This window comes from Rhea americana, unplaced genomic scaffold, assembly GCF_003343005.1.
Source record: "Rhea americana isolate MKP2758 unplaced genomic scaffold, rheAme1 scaffold_133, whole genome shotgun sequence".
NCBI lineage: Eukaryota > Metazoa > Chordata > Aves > Rheiformes > Rheidae > Rhea > Rhea americana.
In genome coordinates this window covers 1,155,617-1,175,911 of record NW_028185406.1, presented here as the reverse complement: position 1 = coordinate 1,175,911, position 20,295 = coordinate 1,155,617, and the positions used below count along the sequence as shown (strand labels likewise).

At 38.4% G+C, this 20,295-nt stretch overlaps 2 protein-coding genes across 3 annotated transcripts in view; one reads left to right on the top strand and one right to left on the bottom strand.

The window, feature by feature from the left end:
* Window positions 1-13,774, top strand: part of JAM2 (junctional adhesion molecule 2) — a 33,473-nt gene extending 19,699 nt beyond the window's left edge. For both annotated transcript variants that reach the window (XM_085297967.1, XM_085297968.1), the window contains exons 2-10: window positions 665-730; window positions 4,332-4,445; window positions 5,684-5,836; window positions 7,741-7,946; window positions 8,663-8,765; window positions 10,464-10,571; window positions 11,365-11,380; window positions 12,335-12,368; window positions 13,525-13,774. In XM_085297967.1, coding sequence (XP_085154093.1) covers window positions 665-730; window positions 4,332-4,445; window positions 5,684-5,836; window positions 7,741-7,946; window positions 8,663-8,765; window positions 10,464-10,571; window positions 11,365-11,380; window positions 12,335-12,368; window positions 13,525-13,557 — 833 coding nt within the window. In that variant the 3' untranslated portion in view covers window positions 13,558-13,774. The remainder of the gene's footprint in view (window positions 1-664; window positions 731-4,331; window positions 4,446-5,683; window positions 5,837-7,740; window positions 7,947-8,662; window positions 8,766-10,463; window positions 10,572-11,364; window positions 11,381-12,334; window positions 12,369-13,524) is intronic.
* Window positions 13,775-14,622: 848 nt separating this feature from the next.
* On the bottom strand, window positions 14,623-20,289 carry ATP5PF (ATP synthase peripheral stalk subunit F6). Its single transcript, XM_085297969.1, has 4 exons — window positions 20,249-20,289; window positions 19,612-19,791; window positions 17,528-17,652; window positions 14,623-14,747 (listed from the first exon to the last, which is right to left on the bottom strand). The coding sequence occupies exons 2-4, from the start codon at window positions 19,779-19,781 to the stop codon at window positions 14,719-14,721; spliced, it is 324 nt and encodes a 107-aa protein (XP_085154095.1). The 5' UTR covers window positions 19,782-19,791; window positions 20,249-20,289; the 3' UTR covers window positions 14,623-14,718.
* Between the last annotated feature and the right edge of the window lie 6 nt (window positions 20,290-20,295).

Genomic DNA, 20,295 nt, shown 5'->3' with positions numbered 1-20,295 from the left:
AGTCATGAAGGAAAGCACAGTGGAGTCCTTACATGAAAGCAGAGTATGTATAGTGAAATGCCGCGGGGAAAGAACGTAGCCTGGTGTAGATTGATGTAGAGCTCATGATTATTTCTCATTTTCTCTGGAATTTCAGTATTCTAGACATAGGAGAAATCCAAGAAGGAATAGTTTTTTTCTATTTGATTATAACACTATAGAAATGTTGATTAGTATTTTCATTCTTTGTATATAGACAAGAGTTTGAGGTAACTGCCAATTACTGCACATACTCCAAATACTGTAGCAGAAGTATGATATTCTTCAGTAAACATGCCTGCCTTGCAATATGAATACAATGGAAAATAAAAACCAGTAGATTGAGACATTGTCCAATTATAAAACAGTACCTACTATGTATATAGAACTTGTCACATGTAATATTTCTCTTTTACAATTTTTAACATGTTCCAAGGCATAGAGAGGAGAAGATGAATTGTTCAAGGCCACCCACATGGCCAGTCATGTTGTTCTGACTTTCAGTTCAGTGCTGTCTCTGGTAGACAGCATCTATTCTGTCCTGTGGAAAGAAGGCTTGAAAATACTAGTTATTATTGCTGAAGTACCTATGACAGTGATAGTGTTCATTGCTGAATTGTGGCCTTTTTTGTGTGTCCCCTTGCAGATCATAAAGTGACTGGAATTTCCATTGAAACGGATAACAAAAACGTAAAAGCAGAAGAGTTTAAAGGTACAGTATGGGCATCACTRTGCTTAAATATATACATAATACATGCAAACTATGCAAACAGAAGCAGTGCAGACATTAAGGTTGTATTCCTCATTCCTGCTTTATTCTCTCCTTTGGCTCTTCGTGTAATCTTAGTCTTGTCTCCGTTTTCTATTACTTGACCCATGGCTGGACTASATGATCCCAGAGGTATCTTCCAACGCCAACTATTTTCTGATTCTGTGTCTGTCAGTCCTGACAGCCCACTCTGTAACTTTTGTCTGGTTTCCTTCCACCTAAAATGTTGGGAACTGTTAGAAAAGAGAAGCATTAATTATATTATATGACAGAGAAGTGAGAGTATAAAGAGGGAACAACTGTAAATCAACCATTGACAGTAACTATAATTTAGTGACTATTTTTAATACATGTGTAAGTCATATAAATCACACATGACTTCTCATAATTGGGCTAGAGGACTCAAGGAGGGCAGGGAGGAAAATCTCTTGATGTTTGCTGAATGGGTGAGAAAGAGATCCTAGTAGTACGTGAGTGTGCAAGGTTTGTTTATTTCCCTTGTATTTGGTTTGAACGGAGAGAGATGGGAATTTGGAACTGCTTGCTGAACTGTAGGGTCTCCTCATCTCTTCAAGGCAATATGAAATATTGTGATGGCCTTTGAAGCTGTCAGGTGGGCTCCTGTAAAGTATTCTTGTCACTTTCGGGTAAGGAAAAGAATATCCTTAGAGCTGAGAGCAGGTAAGAGGAGAGAGAATTTCTTCAGGTAATATTAAAGCTTGATTAGATTCCGTAGTGTACAATATGTACCTCTATTATACTTTAAGTATTTTATTAATTTCTATTGTTTGTATGATAGTGAGACTAATTTAACGTGCCTTCTGTTTTTTTTTATGTAACAGCACTTGCAGGAATGCTAGAAGCTGAAGGATAGACTCAGCTACCCAAGAAAATGCAGCTGACCTGAAATGCATTTTTCTTTTCTTTAACTCCTGTTACTCTAGAGCAGCGCTAACCAAACAATAACCTCCAGATCGGATGTAAATTCAAAGTAAACATTGTCCAGACCTTTCCAAGATCCCAGAGGTCCTAGAGTTTTCTTGAGCATTCATGGAAAAATAATTACAGGTGTGATGTACTGTTTTTTCCAGGCCTGGTAGAGCCTGTGCTGATGCACAGCCTCTTCTGAGTATACCTTAATGAAAATCAAATAACCCTGCTCTGGAAAATGCTTCAGCTTTTCCTCTTATTAACAGACTCAGTGAGGAGAGGGGAACTGTAAATTATGTTGTCTCTGTTCTGAGTGCACTCCTTCCAATCTGTTCCTTCTCTCTGGATAAAGTTAATGGGARTGGCATCAATACTAGCTTTTTCTGAAATGAAAAAAATGTGGCATGCAAGAAAGAGACAGTTCATTGAAGACAGAAGTGATCTGCTAAGCTGAGAACACTTCAACTGAACCATGTCTGTGTTAACTAATATAGACTAGCTCATGAGTTTGGCCAACTGTCACAGAGCCAGCAGCAAATGCAAGCTGAAATTGAATGATGGTTTTTCTTTGTTAAAAGGATACAAAAACAAAATGGAAAGGAAACTTTAGCAAATCTTAAGATTCAGGAAGCCTCCACCCATCCACTCAACCTGAAGTCAGGAACCTTGGGTTTCCTGAATGCACAGCATGTTTTGCAAAGCAGCCTGTGTGTGCGTGTAACATGTTTTTGGCAGAAAACACCCTCCTGCCTCATGACTTTTCTTTCAAGTCTGGACATTTCTTCTGTATAAAACATCACCAAGGTTACTGGTCTGGTCCCTTTAAAGCCTTTTGTTTCTCAACCGAACAGACCCAGAAAATCAGACTCAAAGGGTGAATGGGCAGACCTGCTGGTAGCTTTTAGTCACCTTTCAGTCTTGTTTGCTGAGACTGGAAATGAGGCTGCAGGTTGATGTAGATTGAGTGGATATTGTCTCCTGAAAACTAGACAGACATCATGAAAAATGAAAAGATCTTTGATCAATGATACTCTATGTTATGTGGAGAGTCTAAAGGTAGCAAGCCCAATATTGAACTGCTTTCTTTCACCCTGTCTGGAAAAATAAAACAAATCCAAATCATAGAAATTATTTCTGTTTTCAGTCATGTTATATTAATCCATTACTCCAGGTCTACAGTAAAAAAAAGGCTGCTTTCCTACTTCACCTCTATTCTGCTGTGAGAATTTGGGGCTCTGACCACTCTCACGCTTCTTTTTGTCTCTTGGTGACCCACACTCTGTTGCCATTTGGTCTTGCCCGTTACTGTACTTTGTCCTGAAAATTATTAAAAACCCTAAGATGCTAATGGATGTGTCATTAGTGTTGTCACTTGCATAACCTGTTCTATTATCTTCTTGCATATAAGAGGGTCTAGTGCTTTAACTATATTAGGAGCAGTTCTTCCTAGTCTAAAGAAAAGATGACTGACAGTGAGGAGAAGTATGCTTCAATATATAGACATGCTTCAATATATAGATGCTCTCACACATATGTTTCTGGGCAATAGTAAGCCTTACTTCATTAATGGAGGGATTCAAAGCCAGTCAGATATGTGGCTGGATTCATTCCTCTGATTGTCTCCCAACAACTCTCACTCTTAATACCTTGACTTAATTTATTTTTTTTGCAATAAATAACTCTATTTTCCATCACGCTGTTCTACAGGCAGCAGAACTACTGAAGCCTCGGGTTTGTGTCTCAGTAACTCACCCATACAGTATGTGATGTCTTCTCTCCCTCTTCTTCATCTCCCTTATAAAATTTATGGGCTTGATCGTAGATCACAGCTAAAGTTTGAGCTACATATTACCAGTTGCATATGCTGATGCCTTGCTGTGGGATGGGGGGAAAGAACAGCCAAGTTCCCAGTGTGACCCCTTTTTCATTAGCAGTACAAGTCTGTTCCCCACCCAGTTACTGCAACATTAGTAAAAAACCAGTAACTCTCTCTTGAGAGCTTAGCCTCTGTGTGAAATTTGATTGGTGATGCCCACTCTACGTAAGTCAGGGAAAGCTGAGTGAACAAAGAAAGTTAACAATTATATGAACCTTTTTTATTTAAGAACTGAAGAAAAATAAGGGGTAACCAATATGAAATTATAACTAAATACTTAAATTACTTTGGGGAACATTTAACCCATTGTATTGATACAATTAAGTTTTAGATTAGTCAAACTATTGCTACTAAATTCAGAATAGTAATTCACAAAATATTGACAAGAACAAAATCAGATTCTTCTTTAAATTGTGGTCTGCTAACTGACAAAAATAGTTAAATATAAAACAATGGTAGTAGGATGGTATCTCTGCTCAACCAACTTGTGAATGTCTAATCCCCAACACCTGAAGTTTGATCCAAAGGCCACTGAAGAATGGGAACACAAGTAAGTTCTGTTCCCCACCGCATTTGTGTAAATCTGGAGAAGGTCTGATGATGTCACTTTGAGAAGTGGATTTGGCTATTGCTGATTGTTCAAGTCCTTTTGAAGAAGGATAATTAACTTCATGGAGCCTGAATGTGTAGTAAACACAATACTGAAAATCCTGATTTCTCTTTTGCTCTTTTTCCTAGAGGCTATTCTTAGCTGCAAGCACAAATTTTCAAAAGAGATGAGTCTAAGAATAGAATGGAAGAAAATCCAGTCTCGGGGAGTCTCGTTTGTTTATTACAATGGTGAATTTACAGGTGCAGTATTGCAAACTTACGCTAATGGCTTAATGCGTCATCTCTGATCTAAATCTTGGCCCCTTCTAGGGGAATAAGATTGAGAATATAAGTGAGTGAGAATACTTTTGACTCTTACGACTGAACAGCTGTCCTTTGAGGGAAAAGAATGCCTTCCCACAATTTTTTTTTTTTAATCCTCCGTGGTTAATTACCTTTTAAATGAAGTTAAATATAATAAAACTTGAGGCTAAAAAAACCAGCACTGCATGTTCTTTAAAGTTTTCCAAAAATTAAATTGCATGAAAATACAAATCTCCCAAACTAGTGCAAGTTTTGCACTTCTATCCTATGAAGAGATTTCTGAAGGATCCTGTGGAGCTGGAGGCTTAGAAATGAATAATGCAGCAATTTTTTTATACATAAAATATAAATTCAGAAGTATATTTTAAATTACTTGTATTCTTTTTAGAAGTAGAATTACTGTTTATATGTTCTTAAAATGACTTACTTCAGCTTTATGTATTGAGGAAAATATGGGTCTCCAGTATCTTCTACACAATAGATGAAGCTTGAGAAGTAAAATATAGCTAAAACTACTTGTTAGTTTGTAGAGCTAGCAAGACGTGCTGGTTTTGCCGATGGACTTGTTTTATTCCTGTATAGCAAGTAGAACTCCTGGTTCTATATGTACAAATAATTTCACAAAAAGCTATAGACTGAACAGAATCTCATTTCTTTTTTGCAAAAAGTCTGATGACTATATCTTTGCTAAATCCATCGTGTTTTCTTGCCACATTAAAATCCCAAATACTTGGCTGTGGTTTCATTCAGAATTCTGTAAGGAAGTTATGTTAGCAGTTGCCATCTTTCTGAACAGAGAATGATTTAATTTTTTCATTTGACTACTGCTGTTCATGTTTTCTTGAAAAATAGGCAGAAAAAGTGTTCCATCTTCCAACTAGAAATTGTGTAACAGATACAGGGTTTTGAGCTGAACTTTTTGGATTAAGTGTGGATTAAGTTCCACAGACAGTATCAGTCCGTGGAAGGTTCTTACTGTCTTGAGGAGTGAAATTGGATATTGCTCTTTGGTGATAGATAACTAAAACTGAATAAATGAACAATAATTCATAAATGACTGTTTCAAAACAAGCTGATAAGACAGATGTTTCTTTTGGGGGGTGGCTGGGGGGAGCAGATCTTGCTTTTTGGAAAATTTGAAATTTTGGAAAATAACTATTTCTTCTCTCTTAAAGGTGATTTGAAAGACCGAGCAGAGATGCTAAATACAGGAATCCATATTAGAAATGTGACCAGAAAGGATTCTGGGACCTACCGTTGTGAAATTAGTGCAAAGAGTGAAGATAGCCCACACTTGAGAGAGGCTACTATTATGCTCACAGTGTTGGGTATGAACAAACTTTACTACCTGGGCTTCTGTAAAGAAATGGAAAGATGGCAAGGGGTGTTAGAAGTAAGGTTATTTGTATAGTGTCTGCCTTTTGGGTGACGTTTGGGTTGGTCTTACGCACACATGCCTGTACGCACACACRCATTCTAGAGTGTAGTTCACAGAGTAACTTTGTAAAATGCACTCCTGGGTTCTGCAAATATAGGACCAAGGAATATGGGGGTTTTGTAGTTGTCAAAACTTAGTAAGTACACTGATTTATATCATAGTGAAATGGCCATTTCTACCAAAACTGATGTCATTCAAGTTGCTGAGATCTAGATATGTTGATCATGGTGTTTGGCACTGGAAAGGCAGCATCTGTCAACAGTTAACTTATCAAATGTTTCTATGCAGCAGTTCATTCCATGATGCTACAGTCTTCTCCTGTTTCAGCAGAAGAAACTGCTGCAATGCGAGCTAGCAATCTGTGCACTTTATTTACAGGAGAAACAGTAACTTTTTTTTTTTTTTTAATCTTGCATTTGGGAAAGGAGGGAAGGGAAAGAAAGGAATACTAAGCATACTCTTACACTGTCCTCCCCCTATTTTTTCCTTATGGATGAGTGGTAGAGGTAGGTAGTTCTTTCCTTCATAGGAAGGAAAGAAAATACTTGCTTTTGAAATATCCGTGCTATCTACAGAAGGTAATTAATTACTTTTTAATTAAAACCAAAGTCTCAAAATTCTTCATAAAAAATACATTCATGAACTTCTGACTAGTTTCAACAACAAGGTAATCATCCTTTTTCCTYCTCCTTCTCCCCTCAACAGAATTTTTTTTGAATGTAGCTTTTTGATTTAAAGCTAAAATCTAAGAGCTTGAAGTTCTGTGTGTCTTTCTTGCACTTTTATTGAAAGTTAATGGAAGTTAGGGTTCTTTGAGTCTTTTAAGTTTAAAAGTAAGTGACACCTTAAAAAGTATTCATAATTTGGGGGCGGGGGGGAGTGACTTGAAGCTATGTAGAAGAAAACTAAGGGTGAGTAGATCTGCATGGTTCATTAAAGTCAGCCAAGAAAAATTAACTTATACTTCTGTAATAAAAAATATAAATTGGAAAAGAGACCTTCATTTTTATGGCAGAATGAATGGAGTCCTGTATCTGGGATGCAGAAAGGGTTATCTGTACTTGCAGGCAGAGAGATTTGTATAGGGACAAACAAGTAAGAATAGTCATGGCAGAATCCAACTAAGTTTCTCTGAATCTTCCAACAAAACCTGGGGAGAGCATTTGAACTCCTTGCACACTGCTCAGAGAGCGATGGAGGAAAAAGACTAACAAAGTAGCTGACTCATGGGTGGTTTGTTTCTTAATTTTTAAGGTAAAGCTAGTAGACAATTGTTTTTGGCCTGGGACTTGCAAAATGCCTGTGATGGCCAGTAAAACTGGTAATACCTTCCAACAATCTTCAAAAAAGTAGACTTTTTTAAATACACACACACAAAAAAAATTCTTTCCTCCTCCTCACTTTTGCTATTTAAATACTAGTGGAAAAAAATGCTGGACTTCAGATTCCCAGAGACATCACTCCTCTGTCTAGGAGCAAGAAGCTCCACTGAGGAAATGGGCTGGAAAAAAATGCTTAGGGTTGGGGAGTGTACAGAGCAGAGAGAGGATGGTGCAGCATATATRGAGGAGGCCGGGAATAGGCTATCTTCTACTGCATTTATAGCAACTCACAAATGTTACTGTGCTCTTAGTAGAACAGTAGCACCCTGCCCTGCTCCAGAGATTCTCTCAGTTCGTTATTATAGAAGTTGTTAAGCATGTACTCAAGTGCTTTTTCCTATCATCAGTGGTGGCTGTCAGACCTTTGTCATTTAGACAGCACGTATGTGACCAAGTAACTTTGATTTTGCAGTTGCTCCAACCACTCCGATATGTGAGGTACCCAGCTCTGCAATGACTGGAACAGTAGTGGAACTGAGCTGTAAAGAAACTGAAGGGTCTCCTCCATCTGAGTACCAGTGGTATAAAAACGGTGTTGCCTTGCTGGAAAAGACCGGAACAGGTGGTGCTAGAGCAGCAAATATAACGTACACTATGAATAAAAAGTCAGGCACTCTGGTAAGACTGTAATAACCAACTATTAAGAAGACTGATTTTAATGTTTAGTACAGTGGTGCACAGTGGTCTTAATCCAAGATGAATGTCATGCTGAAAACGTGCTGACACTATAAATTAGGTGAACTACTCAAAACAGTAATCACTTTTGAAAAATGTTAAAGTATAGGTTATATTAAAAGAAAAAAGTTAACAGGTATAATTATAAAAAAAAACTTCAGAGAAACACTGGAATTGATCACTTCAATTTTCATGGCAATAATATTTGATAAATAGTGCAGTTCAGCATTTTTCCATTGGAATAATTCATGGAAAGTACAATTTCTGTAAAATTGTTTGTTCTAGAATGGGAATATACATATGAAATGGTTCATTTTTCATTAAACAAAATTTTTGATTTCAATGATTCTAAAATTGGAACAGCTCAAGGAAAATGCATTTTATTGGAAAGTATTGATGCCCTGAAAAAGAAACACCTTTTAGTTGCCCTTCCTGCTAGTTGAAATGTCCAGGAGGGTCTTCTAGATGCATCAACAGCTGAAGGTAAAGACCAAGGGATGTGATTAGGGAAGTGAATTATGAAGTCAAACTGAGATCAGGATTTCTCACTTTCTTCCAGATTTTAGAAGAACCAACTGTTGACATTTCAATTTCTGTCCAACAGGAAAGTCTGAATTTCTGTTCCATTCTGATAACAGTTTTGGACTCTGTCTTAACAGCTATTTAACACAGTTACAAAGAATGACACTGGAGAGTATTTCTGTGAAGCTTCTAATGGGATTGGATTATCTCAGAAATGCTCGGTGAAGCGAATGCAAGTTGGTATGTCAAAGCCAAACAGTCTTGCAATAGAAATGATTATATTGCATGATGCAACTAGAAATCTAAGACTAGAYTGAATTATCCTTTTACTATTCCTCCCCCAAAATGCCATGATCAGATATTCTTGTTAGGGGTACCTACTATGTAGTTGCTGTGACTACTTCAAGTATTTTTTTTAAGAACAAATAGAGCTCAATGTATTTTACAGAAAAGCAGTTGGTTGAGTATCTTGGAATTATCGCAATAGCCAGCCTTTAAGTTTCAAAACACTGAAATTCATACAATAGTAGTATCCATATAAAGTCCTTATTATTTTAGAATGCTTTTGTGGAAACTCTATAGCATAATCTATCAGTCTGCTGGGTTTTTTTTCTTTTTTTTTTCTTTATGAATAGCCTCCCTTTTGAGATGAATTCCTGTGAGACCTTAGTATTACAAATCAGAAACACTTTTCTAACTTTAATTGAAAATAATGACTCATACCTTTCACAGGAAAGCTGAAAAGATTGTTGTATTAAAAAAAAAAGCTGCCGCTTTCTTGTCTACTTGCACTATGTAGATAAAGGGTAGTATTTGTTAGTTAATAAAGAATTTAGCAAAGGCTGGAGGGGTAGAATCCGTAGTAACCCAAAATGTATGAGTCTTTCTGTTTTTTCTTTCTTTAAAAAAAAAATAGCTCTTGCACATTTGATTGGGAAGAAAATTGGCATAGAAATACTTGAAGCTTCTAAAAGATCCTAACCAAAACTGCTTTAATGGTCGCTGTCAAGGTATTCCATAAAACAATTGTCTGGTGCGTTCTTAAAATGTAGTTGAAAATTACCATTTGAAGGCTTTTAAGGCACTCCTGCTTGATATAAGCAAGTGTCAAGATATAAAAAGTAGCAAAGATAGAATTCCTCTATCGTGGAAACACTCACCCAGTCTCAAGTTGCTGTCAACCAGTGCACACAAATGGATAAGCTTTGAGGCAAACCCCGCAGCTGTGTAGTAATGTATGCTAAAGTTACTATTCAAATAAGTAATTGGTCAGATAACAAACCTATGAAAATATTTCTGCTTATTGATGTTCTTCCAAAAATGGATGACTGCCTGAAGGTCTTGGGCATTRTATCAGAAAATGGGCATGACTCACCACCTTTGAAATAGACAGACTTTTTCATTAGCACAATGTAGAATTTAATTTAGCTATCTGAACTAAAATATTTTGTGGCCTTAGTATGTTGAATTGTAAAAGCCTTGTTGTTTTAAAATAAAAAGCATTCAAGTTAACTCATCAGTGTGAAGAGTTCTTCAGGATTATGTCCTGACACTGTCATCAACTGTTTTGACTATTTCAGTCAAACTACCCTTACATGAAACTGCCTGTTCTAATAGACTTTAAATTTTAAAGATATCAAGATATGGCTCTTAGAGACATGTGACATAGCAGTTATTTGGAAAGAGAAAACAAGTAGGTACGTCTTGACCCCTTTTATTCTTTCTCTACTTTTCACACAGAGTAAGGATTTCAAATTAATGTGATAACAGAAACACTTTCAGATTGTTCATTGACATCTAATTGTTTGTAATTTATTTATAGGACTTGGGCAAAAGTCTGCCTATTAATACAAATAGTTCCTGTAGCAATTATGGGGAAAATCGAGCCAATGGAACTTTTGCAATTTATAAAACTGGATTTTCTTTTTATAATTACAGATGACCTTAATGTAAGTGGCATAATTGCTGCTGTAGTATTTGTGGCTCTGGTAATGGCATTATGTGGCCTTGGAGTATTTTACGCCCAAAAAAAGGGTTACTTTACAAGTAAGTAAAATAAATTTTATCTTGTGTCAAGAAAATGGCTGTATTTCTGCTAACTGTAACATGGCCTCCTTTTTATGAAGGCACTAAATCCATAGTACTAAAGCTAAAGAGTATGGCAGCTTTAGCTTTATTTTGCAGACACTTCTATTCTGCCTACTTACACTGCAAAAGGTACATTAAGAATGGTGATGTCTGTGCAGTTCCTTAAAGCTACCAAACAGCAATCTCGGTAAAGTACTGAGCAGAACCCTGGCTTCTAGGGCTTCTTTGTCCTAGTTTGAGAGGGGACTGCAAAGAAAGGCAACCTAAAAACAACCTGTACAAGTTCACTTGTATTGTAAAGGTTTGAACAGCTAACCCTTGTTCTGACTTCTGGCTCCCTCTTCTGGGTCGTGGTGAAAGTACACATGGAGGAAACCTGCTTTTAAGGATTACTGCAGTACATGGCTGACAAAGAGCAACTTTGCTRCAGCATTTACACTGATGCCTGTAGAATTCAGCATAATAAATAAGAAGGGGAATGCCAAATGTCTCTGTTTTAGAAAATCTACTGCCTGAGAGTGAMTAGCCAACAGAGTTGTTGTCAAAGTTCATGTTCACTCATAAGTTAAATTACTTTTGAAAGCCACCAAATCTGCTTTTCTGTTTAGTTCAGTATTATAAAGAAAAACTTGATTCAGCGACTCTTTCTATAAATTGAAGAGCTGAAGGAGCTGTGAGCAAATATTTCAAATAATGTTAAATCAGCTAAGGAAACTGTTCCTATGCTAACTTTTTTTTGTTTGTTTTTCAGAGGAAAGCTCTTCCCAGTAAGTATCCTGATGTTTAATACAAGTGCTGTGCCAGCCACTGTAAACTTCTGTTATGTTTCTGATTGATAGTTTAGTAACTTGATTCTTTGTTAAAGTCTTTCTTACATGATTCTTGTACAGGCTTCTTTCCTGAAATAAACCTGATCCTGCACACTGACAAGGTCTTTCATTAAAACCAGTGTGCTGGTCAGAGAATGAATTAAACATTATTACTAATAAATGTGTACTAATAAATCTTTTTAGACAGTTATGATTTACCCCCTAATTCAGCTACAGGCATGCAATTTTCTCCTTTCCAAAAGCAAATTGGACAAGAAATGTTGAAGGCCAAACTGAACTCTCCTCATATCTGTACCTGCAGATTATTTGGGGAACTATTTTCTAAAAATATGATTGGAAAGGAGTTTAAGGTCATTTGGTCTACTTCTYTGATATGGTTTTATATAAGGCACTTAAAATTCCAGGTAGGTATTTCTCTTTCTACTAAGAATTCTTCTGGCTATTAAAGTATACGCACCCAAGGCTAGACTTGTGTGCTTTGTTCAAGGCTGGCCTTGGTTGGGGCCGGAGAAGGTGTGTGTTGGGGGTGGCTTTTAAAAGCTTATGTTATCACTTGCAGGTAATAGCAGGTAAAAAGGGGTAACAGATACAAATACCTCAAAATACTTTATTTCTTTCAGTGGTCAAACTAGACAGCATAACTGGAAGCCTTGAAACGACAAGCTAGGGAAGGTAACTTGGCAGCAGTTCATGAGACAATGACAGCTGTATAAAAAGCTTTCTGTGGAGTTACTATAAAATCTATATATATTGTAGGCTTCTCTTCTTAAAAAAAAAGTATTATTAGAAACCAAGACAAATATGTTCATAAATAAAGTTCTCAAAGGACTAAAACTAAAACTAAAACTAGAAAAGTCACTATTTAACCTTCCTGTCCTGTTCTATCAACAGAAAGAAGTCCAACTATCAATCTACAAGTGAAAAGGCAAGTATCTTGCATTCAGTAGCGTGTGTTTAAAAAGTTTTGTTTGTTCAAAAATCCTTTGCAAAAACACCATAAACAAGAAAAAATTACCCACCCCGAAGTTTACATGTCATTCCACCAATACATGGAGATACCTTATCTATTTATGACTTCCTATTACTCAGTCTCAAGTGCCATACTACAGCATCTTGCTATATACTTTATGATTTGAGACTTTTCCTTACCACACTGACCAGATGTTCTACCTGCTTGTTCTGCACCTCCTTCCTTCTTGTATCTCCCTGTCCTATCGGCGTCTTCCATCTTCTTCCCCCATCATTCCACCAGGGCAACTAAAGGAAGAATTTGATTTCATCTCAGTAAATACTGTCTACATAGCCACACTGTACTTTTTTGCGAGAAAAACTTCTACTCTTGATTCTGTGTATTAACTAACCAAAGAAACCAACAGTGTGACAAACTCCAAGGCAGCAGTGAGAGAAGTTTAAGCCCTTGTTCCTGTAAGGTTTRTATGGTTTTAAAAGGCTTGACTAAATACTGATGTCAGACTTGCTAATAACCTTTTCCCCTTCCTGTTTGGGAGAGCTCAAAGGATTTTAAGTAGGTCTGCATTGCTTCTACTTTTCAAACTAGTTCAGAAAGAATGGAGCTCCAATTAAAGCTTCAGTTAGGAACAACTTAATTTGAATATCTATGGTTTAAGGCTACAGTACTAGTCTTAAAAGCTCTCTGAAAGTCAATCCAGCCATTAATTTACAAATTAGAACATAATATATAGCATAAGTTTATTTCCTCATCTAGTATGCATACAAGAATATTACTAACTTAACATTGCTCTGAATGGTATCAGTTTACTGATCTTAATTAATTAGTGAAGTCCTTCACGTTAAATTCACAATTTAGTGAATGGTTCACTTCAAGCAATTGAAGCATTGAACAGTTTTCTGTTCCCTATTTAATAGGGTCCTGTTTAAGAGTGAATTCTGCAGACTTCCCTCTCCAGAAAGAAAAATACATTAACTGATACAGACAATGCTTCGGGCACACATCCTCTTTTTAACCTGTATGTCTAGGTTTCCTCTGAAATGTACACTGAACATTAATCTGCTTAAAGTCTTTGAACTATTACTTATATCACTTTGCTTACTTTATTTAGGATTTCAAGCATACCAAATCCTTTGTTATTTAGAAGACTTCAGCCTCTGTGAGGGACAGCAAATGACTACTTTTTATACAAAACATCAAAAGGATCTTTTGACTTCCATTCTGTAAAGTTTCCATGTATTACACGCTGAAAATAGAAACTGCTAATGTTTAGTCAACCTACTGTGTATTGGTTGTATTCCCCCCCCCTTTTTTAAAAAACTTTAACTTAAAGATAGAAATAAACAGACTATAAAAGTCAATTTGTGTGAAGACTTCATTTTGTTCATGTATACACCCAGCAATATAGGATTCATTTTTACAGCTTGGACCAGTCTTTCTGAATACATTCAGAGGTGACTTTTAATAAAGAGTACTTCTTACTACTTATGCTTCCACCAACTGTCAAGGGCTGAAACTCTCCTGCAATCCTGACTCCAGTTTTATTAGTGCCTTGACATTGCATTAAATATGTCAAAGCCATCCATCAGTGCATTAAGTACTTACGCAGATCTTAACTTGCTATCCTGACAGAACAAAGCTTCCTGAAATTGAGGCCCCAGCATTGTATTATTGTCTAATGTGAAATGCCTACAGCATATGCCTCTTCTGCAAGGAAGTACACGTCTCTTTCTGCAAATTGCGTAGGTAATCTGAAGTACCAAAAAAAAAAAAAAAAAAAAGCCAGCAAAGCTAAGCTCTTGTTGGAGTGTTACAAATAAATAGTTCCTGAGAGTCTAAAGTGTTTGTGACAATAGTTCAGTTAGTGAAGTTTAAACCGCACAAACTTCAGGCTCCAGTTGTTTCTATAAAAATGTAAAACAACCCTGCTTGTGCTTACACTTTGGCTGTGCAGGTCTATGACTTCCATAAAGCTATGCCACAGATTCAGGGTTTGGCTTAATTCTGCAAAAGCTTTTTGGATATAACAAAATCAAGAAAATAAGTTATTTCAAATCTGTTCTAGGTATCTCATTATCGGTGTTATAATTTGTCTCTGTACTAAAATATAACTTAGTAAAAGAGTTTCTCAGTTAACTCTTTCAGTTACTGAATCATGTTGGCTATAATAATGACAAAAATCACCGTACACTAAAGAACTTATTCACACTTCTGAAATCAACCTGAAACACATTTATTGAGTTACAACAGATGTCATATTCAGCTCCTCCATGGAAGTAYACTGCTGTTTGACAACCTGCAGCAATCACTTTGGAGTCTCTTCAAAGTTGGGCTCTAGATGTAAGACAAGGAAAGAGGAAAAAAAGCCACATTAGTTTCTTCTTACTCCAGCCTCAAACATCAAAATTCATATGCTAATGAAARGAAACTAAGAATTAAGTTGGTAAGCTAAAATGAGTTTTTGTGCACTCAATACAACTCAATTTCCTTATTTTGCTTGTGCCAAGATACGTTTGGGGAGGGGCRAATTAAAGAATAAAGCCCATTGGAAAGAAAACTTACATATAGCTCCTCAAAGCTGAAGAGGATCTACGTAATTCTGATAGGGTAAGACATGCACCTTAGTAACATTCTATCCAAACAACTTTTAGCAAAGGTGATTGTTCCAAATACTTTTTTGGGGGGGAGGGGAAGGCAGTGGAGGAAGCTGAAGATCAACCAGAACATTACTGGACAAAATGATACCTTTTAACTTCCAACATAGATCTCACACAAGAACAAGTAACTGAGCTCTGCTTTTCTGTTAGTGTTTAACAGAACGGAAGGCACATTGGATGCACCCACGGGTACTGAGGGAGCTGGCGGATGTTGTTGCCAGGCCACTCTCCATCATCTTTAAAAAGGTCTTGGAGAACTGGAGAGGTGCCTGAGGACTGGAAGAAAGCCAGTGTCACTCCAGTCTTCCAAAAGGGCAAGAAGGAGGACCCAGGCAACTACAGGCCAGTCAGCCTCACCTCCATCCCTGCAAAGGTGATGGAACAACACATTCTGGATGTCATCTCCAGACACATGGAGGATAAGAAGGTGATCAGGAGTATTCAGCATGGATTCACCAGGGGGAAATCCTGCTTAACCAATCTGACAGCCTTCTCTGATGGCATGACTGGCTGGGTAGATGAGGGCAGAGCAGTGGACATTGTGTACCTTGACTTCAGCAAGGTTTTCGACACTGTCTCCCATAACATCCTCCTAGAGAAGCTCAGGAAGTGTGGGTTAGACGAGTGGACAGGTGGATTGAGAACTGGCTGAAAGGCAGAGCTCAGAGGGTCTTCATCAGTGGTGARGAGTTTAGTTGGAGGCCTGTGGCTAGTGGTGTCCCCCAGGCCTCAGTACTGGGCCCCATCCTGTTCAACTTCTTCATCAATGACCTAGATAGAGGGACAGAGTGCCTCCTCGGGAAGTTTGCTGATGATACCAAGCTGGGAGGAGTGGCTGATACACCTGAGGGCTGTGCTGCCATTCAGAGAGACCTGGACAGACTGGAGAGCTAGGCGGAGAGGAACCTCATGAAGTTCAACAAGGGCTAGTGCAGAGTCCTGCACTTAGGGAGGAGTAACTCCATGCAGCAGTGCAGATTGGAGGTTGACCTTCTGGAGACCAGCTCTGCAGAGAARGACCTGGGAGTGCTGGTGGATGACAAGCTGACCGTGAGCCAGCAATGTGCCCTTGCGGCCAGGAAGGCTAACGGTATCCTGAGGTGCATTAGGAATAGTGTTGCCAGCAGGTGGAGGGAGGTGATGCTGCCCCTCTACTCAGCCCTGGGGAGGCCTCATCTCGAGTCCTGTGTCCAGTTCTGGTCTCCCYAGTCCAAGAGAGACATGGAGCTACTGGAGAGAGTCCAGCGCAGGGCTATGAAGATGATCCGAGGGCTGCAGCACCTGCCCTATGAGGAATGGCTGTGAGAGCCTCTTCAGCCTGCAGAAGAGAAGCCTGAGGGAGGATCTTATCAATGTGTATAAGCACCTGAAGGGAGGGTGTCAAGGGGACGGGGACAGACTCTTTTCAGTTGTCCTGTGTGACAGGACAAGAGGCAAYGGGCAGAAATTGAAGCACAGGAAGTTCTGCCTGACCGTGAGGGGGAATTTCTTCCCTGTGAGAGTGACGGAGCCCTGGCACAGTTGCCCTGAGAGGYTGTGGAGTCTCCTTCTCTGGGGATCTTCAAGGCCTGCCTGGATGCAACCCTGTCTAACATGCTGTAGGTGACCCTGCTGAGCAGGGMGGTTGGACTAGATGACCTCCAGAGGTCCCTTCCAACCTTACTGATTCTATGATTCTATTGTCAGCAAAAGAGCTTCCACTTTGAAAATACCCAAGAAATGATTTCTTTGTGTCAAGGGTACAAAATATAAAGGGGTTAGTGCTTTTTATAGCTGTATATATGTAAATAAGCAAGAGGGAAAAAAAAGAACTASAGAAGTTAGCCTGCCCTTAAATAACTAGTTTTGCCTTATCTCATAAGGCAGACAGAGTTAGTGCAGTCCTCCGCATTCTGTATAAACACGTCAGAACAAACATGTCACAATTAATCTGGATAATACCAAAACATGCAAACTTAGAGCAGTTAAACAAAAATCACCTCCAAATAATTGGAGAAAAATCATTTTCACATAAATTAGTCACAAGTAATCATGAACAGGAGAAAGTTCTCTATTCATGTACTAATCACTAACTTTGTGGATGAGCTTACAGAATTTTACAAATTACACTTTGCAGACAACTGATTTTGAGATGACAGTCTGCTGACCTCTCCTGGGGAATAGAAAAAAAATACAACAGGAAAGCCTCTGGGGCTATTTCTTCAGGGTCTGTGAAGAATAATTAAAGACAGTCTACTCTGCAAGTTTGATTAAGCATCAAAGTCTACACCTTTACTAGAAATAGCAAACTGAGAAAGATTATCAGAAGTAGACTATGTAAAAGCAAGGATATTCGCTGAGGGCATCTTACTTGAGAATAACAGTCCATATAAAAAACAAATAGGAATTAACTTAAAAGCCTCACTGATGAACATGTATGTCCTTACTTGTAAGTAGAAGTTAAGACTGCTTACTCACCCTCGAATTTAAATTCTGGAAATTTGGTTAGATCTCCTTCACCATACATTCGCTGAAGTCTGGCAAGTGATTCATTCATGTCTTTCTGAAACTCAGGGCCTACATCAACAGGCCCCCCAGCTTGTCTGAGAAGTAAAAAGTTCCGATTAATGGTTCTGTTCTAAAACGTCACATGGAAGTTTTACACTGTCATCTCCACTTAAGAATTAAAAATCATTTCCAAAACCCACTAAAGCAAACAATTAAAATTATTTCCAGGAGTCAAAATATGGTATGGTGTAAGGCCTACTTACCACACAGATTAACAAGGTTCTCAGGGGAAGTATAGGCTTTCTGCCTCGGCTAATAAAAATCTAAGCCGCAGTGGCAGCTCTTTGAAACGTAAAAGAGCACTGAGTAGACAGGCTTGGAAGAGTTTTCATTTAATTTGTTCCAGGTGCAATCTTGCATAATGTTGTGATCTGGACCTCTGCTATTTCTGACTAACTTTATTCTTGCAAAGAGAACATGATTTAAATACTAAACAAACAAACAAAAGGGACATGGTACCTTGCATTTAGATAGATTCAGACACGAATTTCTTAGAATACAAACATAAAACACTAACTCTATAGATTAGTCATACTCTGCAATACCAACACTGTTATCACTTATGGTTAGCAAAACCACACAAAACAGGCTTCCACTGAACAGGCTGTTTTGACGGTGTGGAAATCCATTTTTTCTTCCAGCATTGCTGAGAAGTAAGCAAGCCACTTCTTAAGACAGAAATTAAACAATCTACCTCATGTATCACATTCTGCTTCAAAAGTCTGAGCATTATACAAAAGGACTATWATCTTAGTTTCCTATTAAATAGCTCATTACAAGAGCTCAAGATTCCATATGGATGAAGCAGCTTAATAACTTTAGATTTTTAATAAACCAGCCTCCCAATTCCATTAATTCTCACTTGCTCTTGGACATCATTTCCATGAAGCTTCTGAAAATCTGACTAAAGAATATCTGTTTTCCCCAGACTAAAAAACAGWTTTTCTTTAATTTGCAGAGCACATACAAGGGTAAGAATAAAGATGCTGATGTTTCCACAGTGTGCAAGAAACTTCAGAGTACCTTAGCTCTCCAAGAAGAGCAACTGCATCAACTTTATTTTATATCATTTTTTTAAGGGAAAAGAACTGTACCTTTTCTATCAGGTAGCAAGAGTGAGTATTCTCACTGTGACACTTTAAGTGCTACAAGAAAGCAAGACTTCTGTTTCACAAAAGACTTCAGCCTAAAAATCTATTTAAGAGCAGAATCAGACCTGCTCAGTTGTTTTTTTTTTCCTCTGAGCAAGTTAGAAACCTGTTTCAGAATGGTCGACGCGCTAATTAATATGGCAACTTCTTCTAAACAAGAGAAGAATCTGCCTCTTAAACAATGCTTTTTCAATACTGCCACAGCTACCTTCTCCCTCAATGCATTCTTACATCAATATACACCACCACCAAGAGAAGAAATATCACCACATATCAGTCAGCTTTTGAGTGAGTTCAGGTTTCTTTTGAGGATGCAAAAGCTAGATTCAGATCCTTGCTCCAAATTTTGCTTTCAACCTGGAGGAATGTCCTGCTTTAACTATCATTTTATCCAGGAAGTCTGCTAGTGAAAGCTGCAGCAGAGTATTATGTTGCTACAAAAGGACAAATAATTGTTCTAACCTTTATCCATATTTAAAAGCTAAAATATTTAGTTGAAACACTTCTACCCAACTTTATGTGGGCATTTACAGAGAAGTTGTTCACGTGAAATCAGGCTCAAGAGACTGTTCTTTCCAGTTTCTCTCCGTTGTCTGTACAGAGAGAAATACTCTCTCTAGTTTATCAGTGTGGTATTCAAAACAGTTAAATACCTTCTTAAAAGAACTTGTGTCTCTTCTCCCTTAGTGACCCCAGTAGYTAATGGTAACTTCCCCACTGACGCAGGAGCATATCTTAGAGTATTTAGAGACAACGCTACAAGGCTAACATATTTTGACGTTTATCAAAACCAACATTTCTTTCCAGTTTACCATTCGCTTTAAAACAATTTTATTTCCTTACTTGCTCTTTGTGTTGTATTCTCTGATCTTGTCTAAGAAGAGTTTCTGAACTGGATCAAGCTCTTTTGCCTTATTAAAGATGACAGCAGAGAGGCCAATATTCCTACGCAGGTGTACGGAAACAGCAGTGCGAAAAATGGAAGAAAGCCGCAGTATCTGTTGCAGAATCATGATGAATACACTGAGAAAGAGAGAAATAAAAAGAGTAAAGGAGAAASAATTAGATCTCTCTCCAGCATAAGAAAACAGAGAAAAGCACTTCCAGAAATAACTCTGAAAGCAGAAATCATATTTAAACTAGCATGCAGTAGCAGCAAACGCTCAAGCAGCCCCAGCTACAGAGGACGCAGTTACATAGCCCACGCCATCGCACGCGGCGACGGGCTCTGCAGCACCACCGAAGAGAAACGGGGGGCTCTGTTTAATAATAATGATAACAATAATAATAATGTTAATGTTCCATTTAATAATAATGGAACTGCCACAAGCACCATCTCCCGGCARCGCCTCCCTAAGGGGGCGCCGCGCTGGGCAGCGCCACCCCGGCCCGGCCCGGCCCACCCCGAGGAGCTCCGCTGGCGGCCCGGGACAGCAGAGGCGGCCTAGGGCGCCGAGAGCCGAAGCGGGACCGCGGTCACCTTGGCCGCGACGCCGCCGCCGCCGCCGCCTCACGCCGGCCCCGCCC

Coding starts and splice junctions, on each gene's coding strand:
- ATP5PF (XM_085297969.1), bottom strand. CDS start 19,781: ATGATTCTGCAACAGATACTGCGGCTTTCTTCCATTTTTCGCACTGCT. Junction 17,653..19,611: donor GAATACAACACAAAGAGCAA/GTAAGGAAATAA, acceptor TTTACTTCTCAG/ACAAGCTGGGGGGCCTGTTG. Junction 14,748..17,527: donor TCCAGAATTTAAATTCGAGG/GTGAGTAAGCAG, acceptor TCTTACATCTAG/AGCCCAACTTTGAAGAGACT.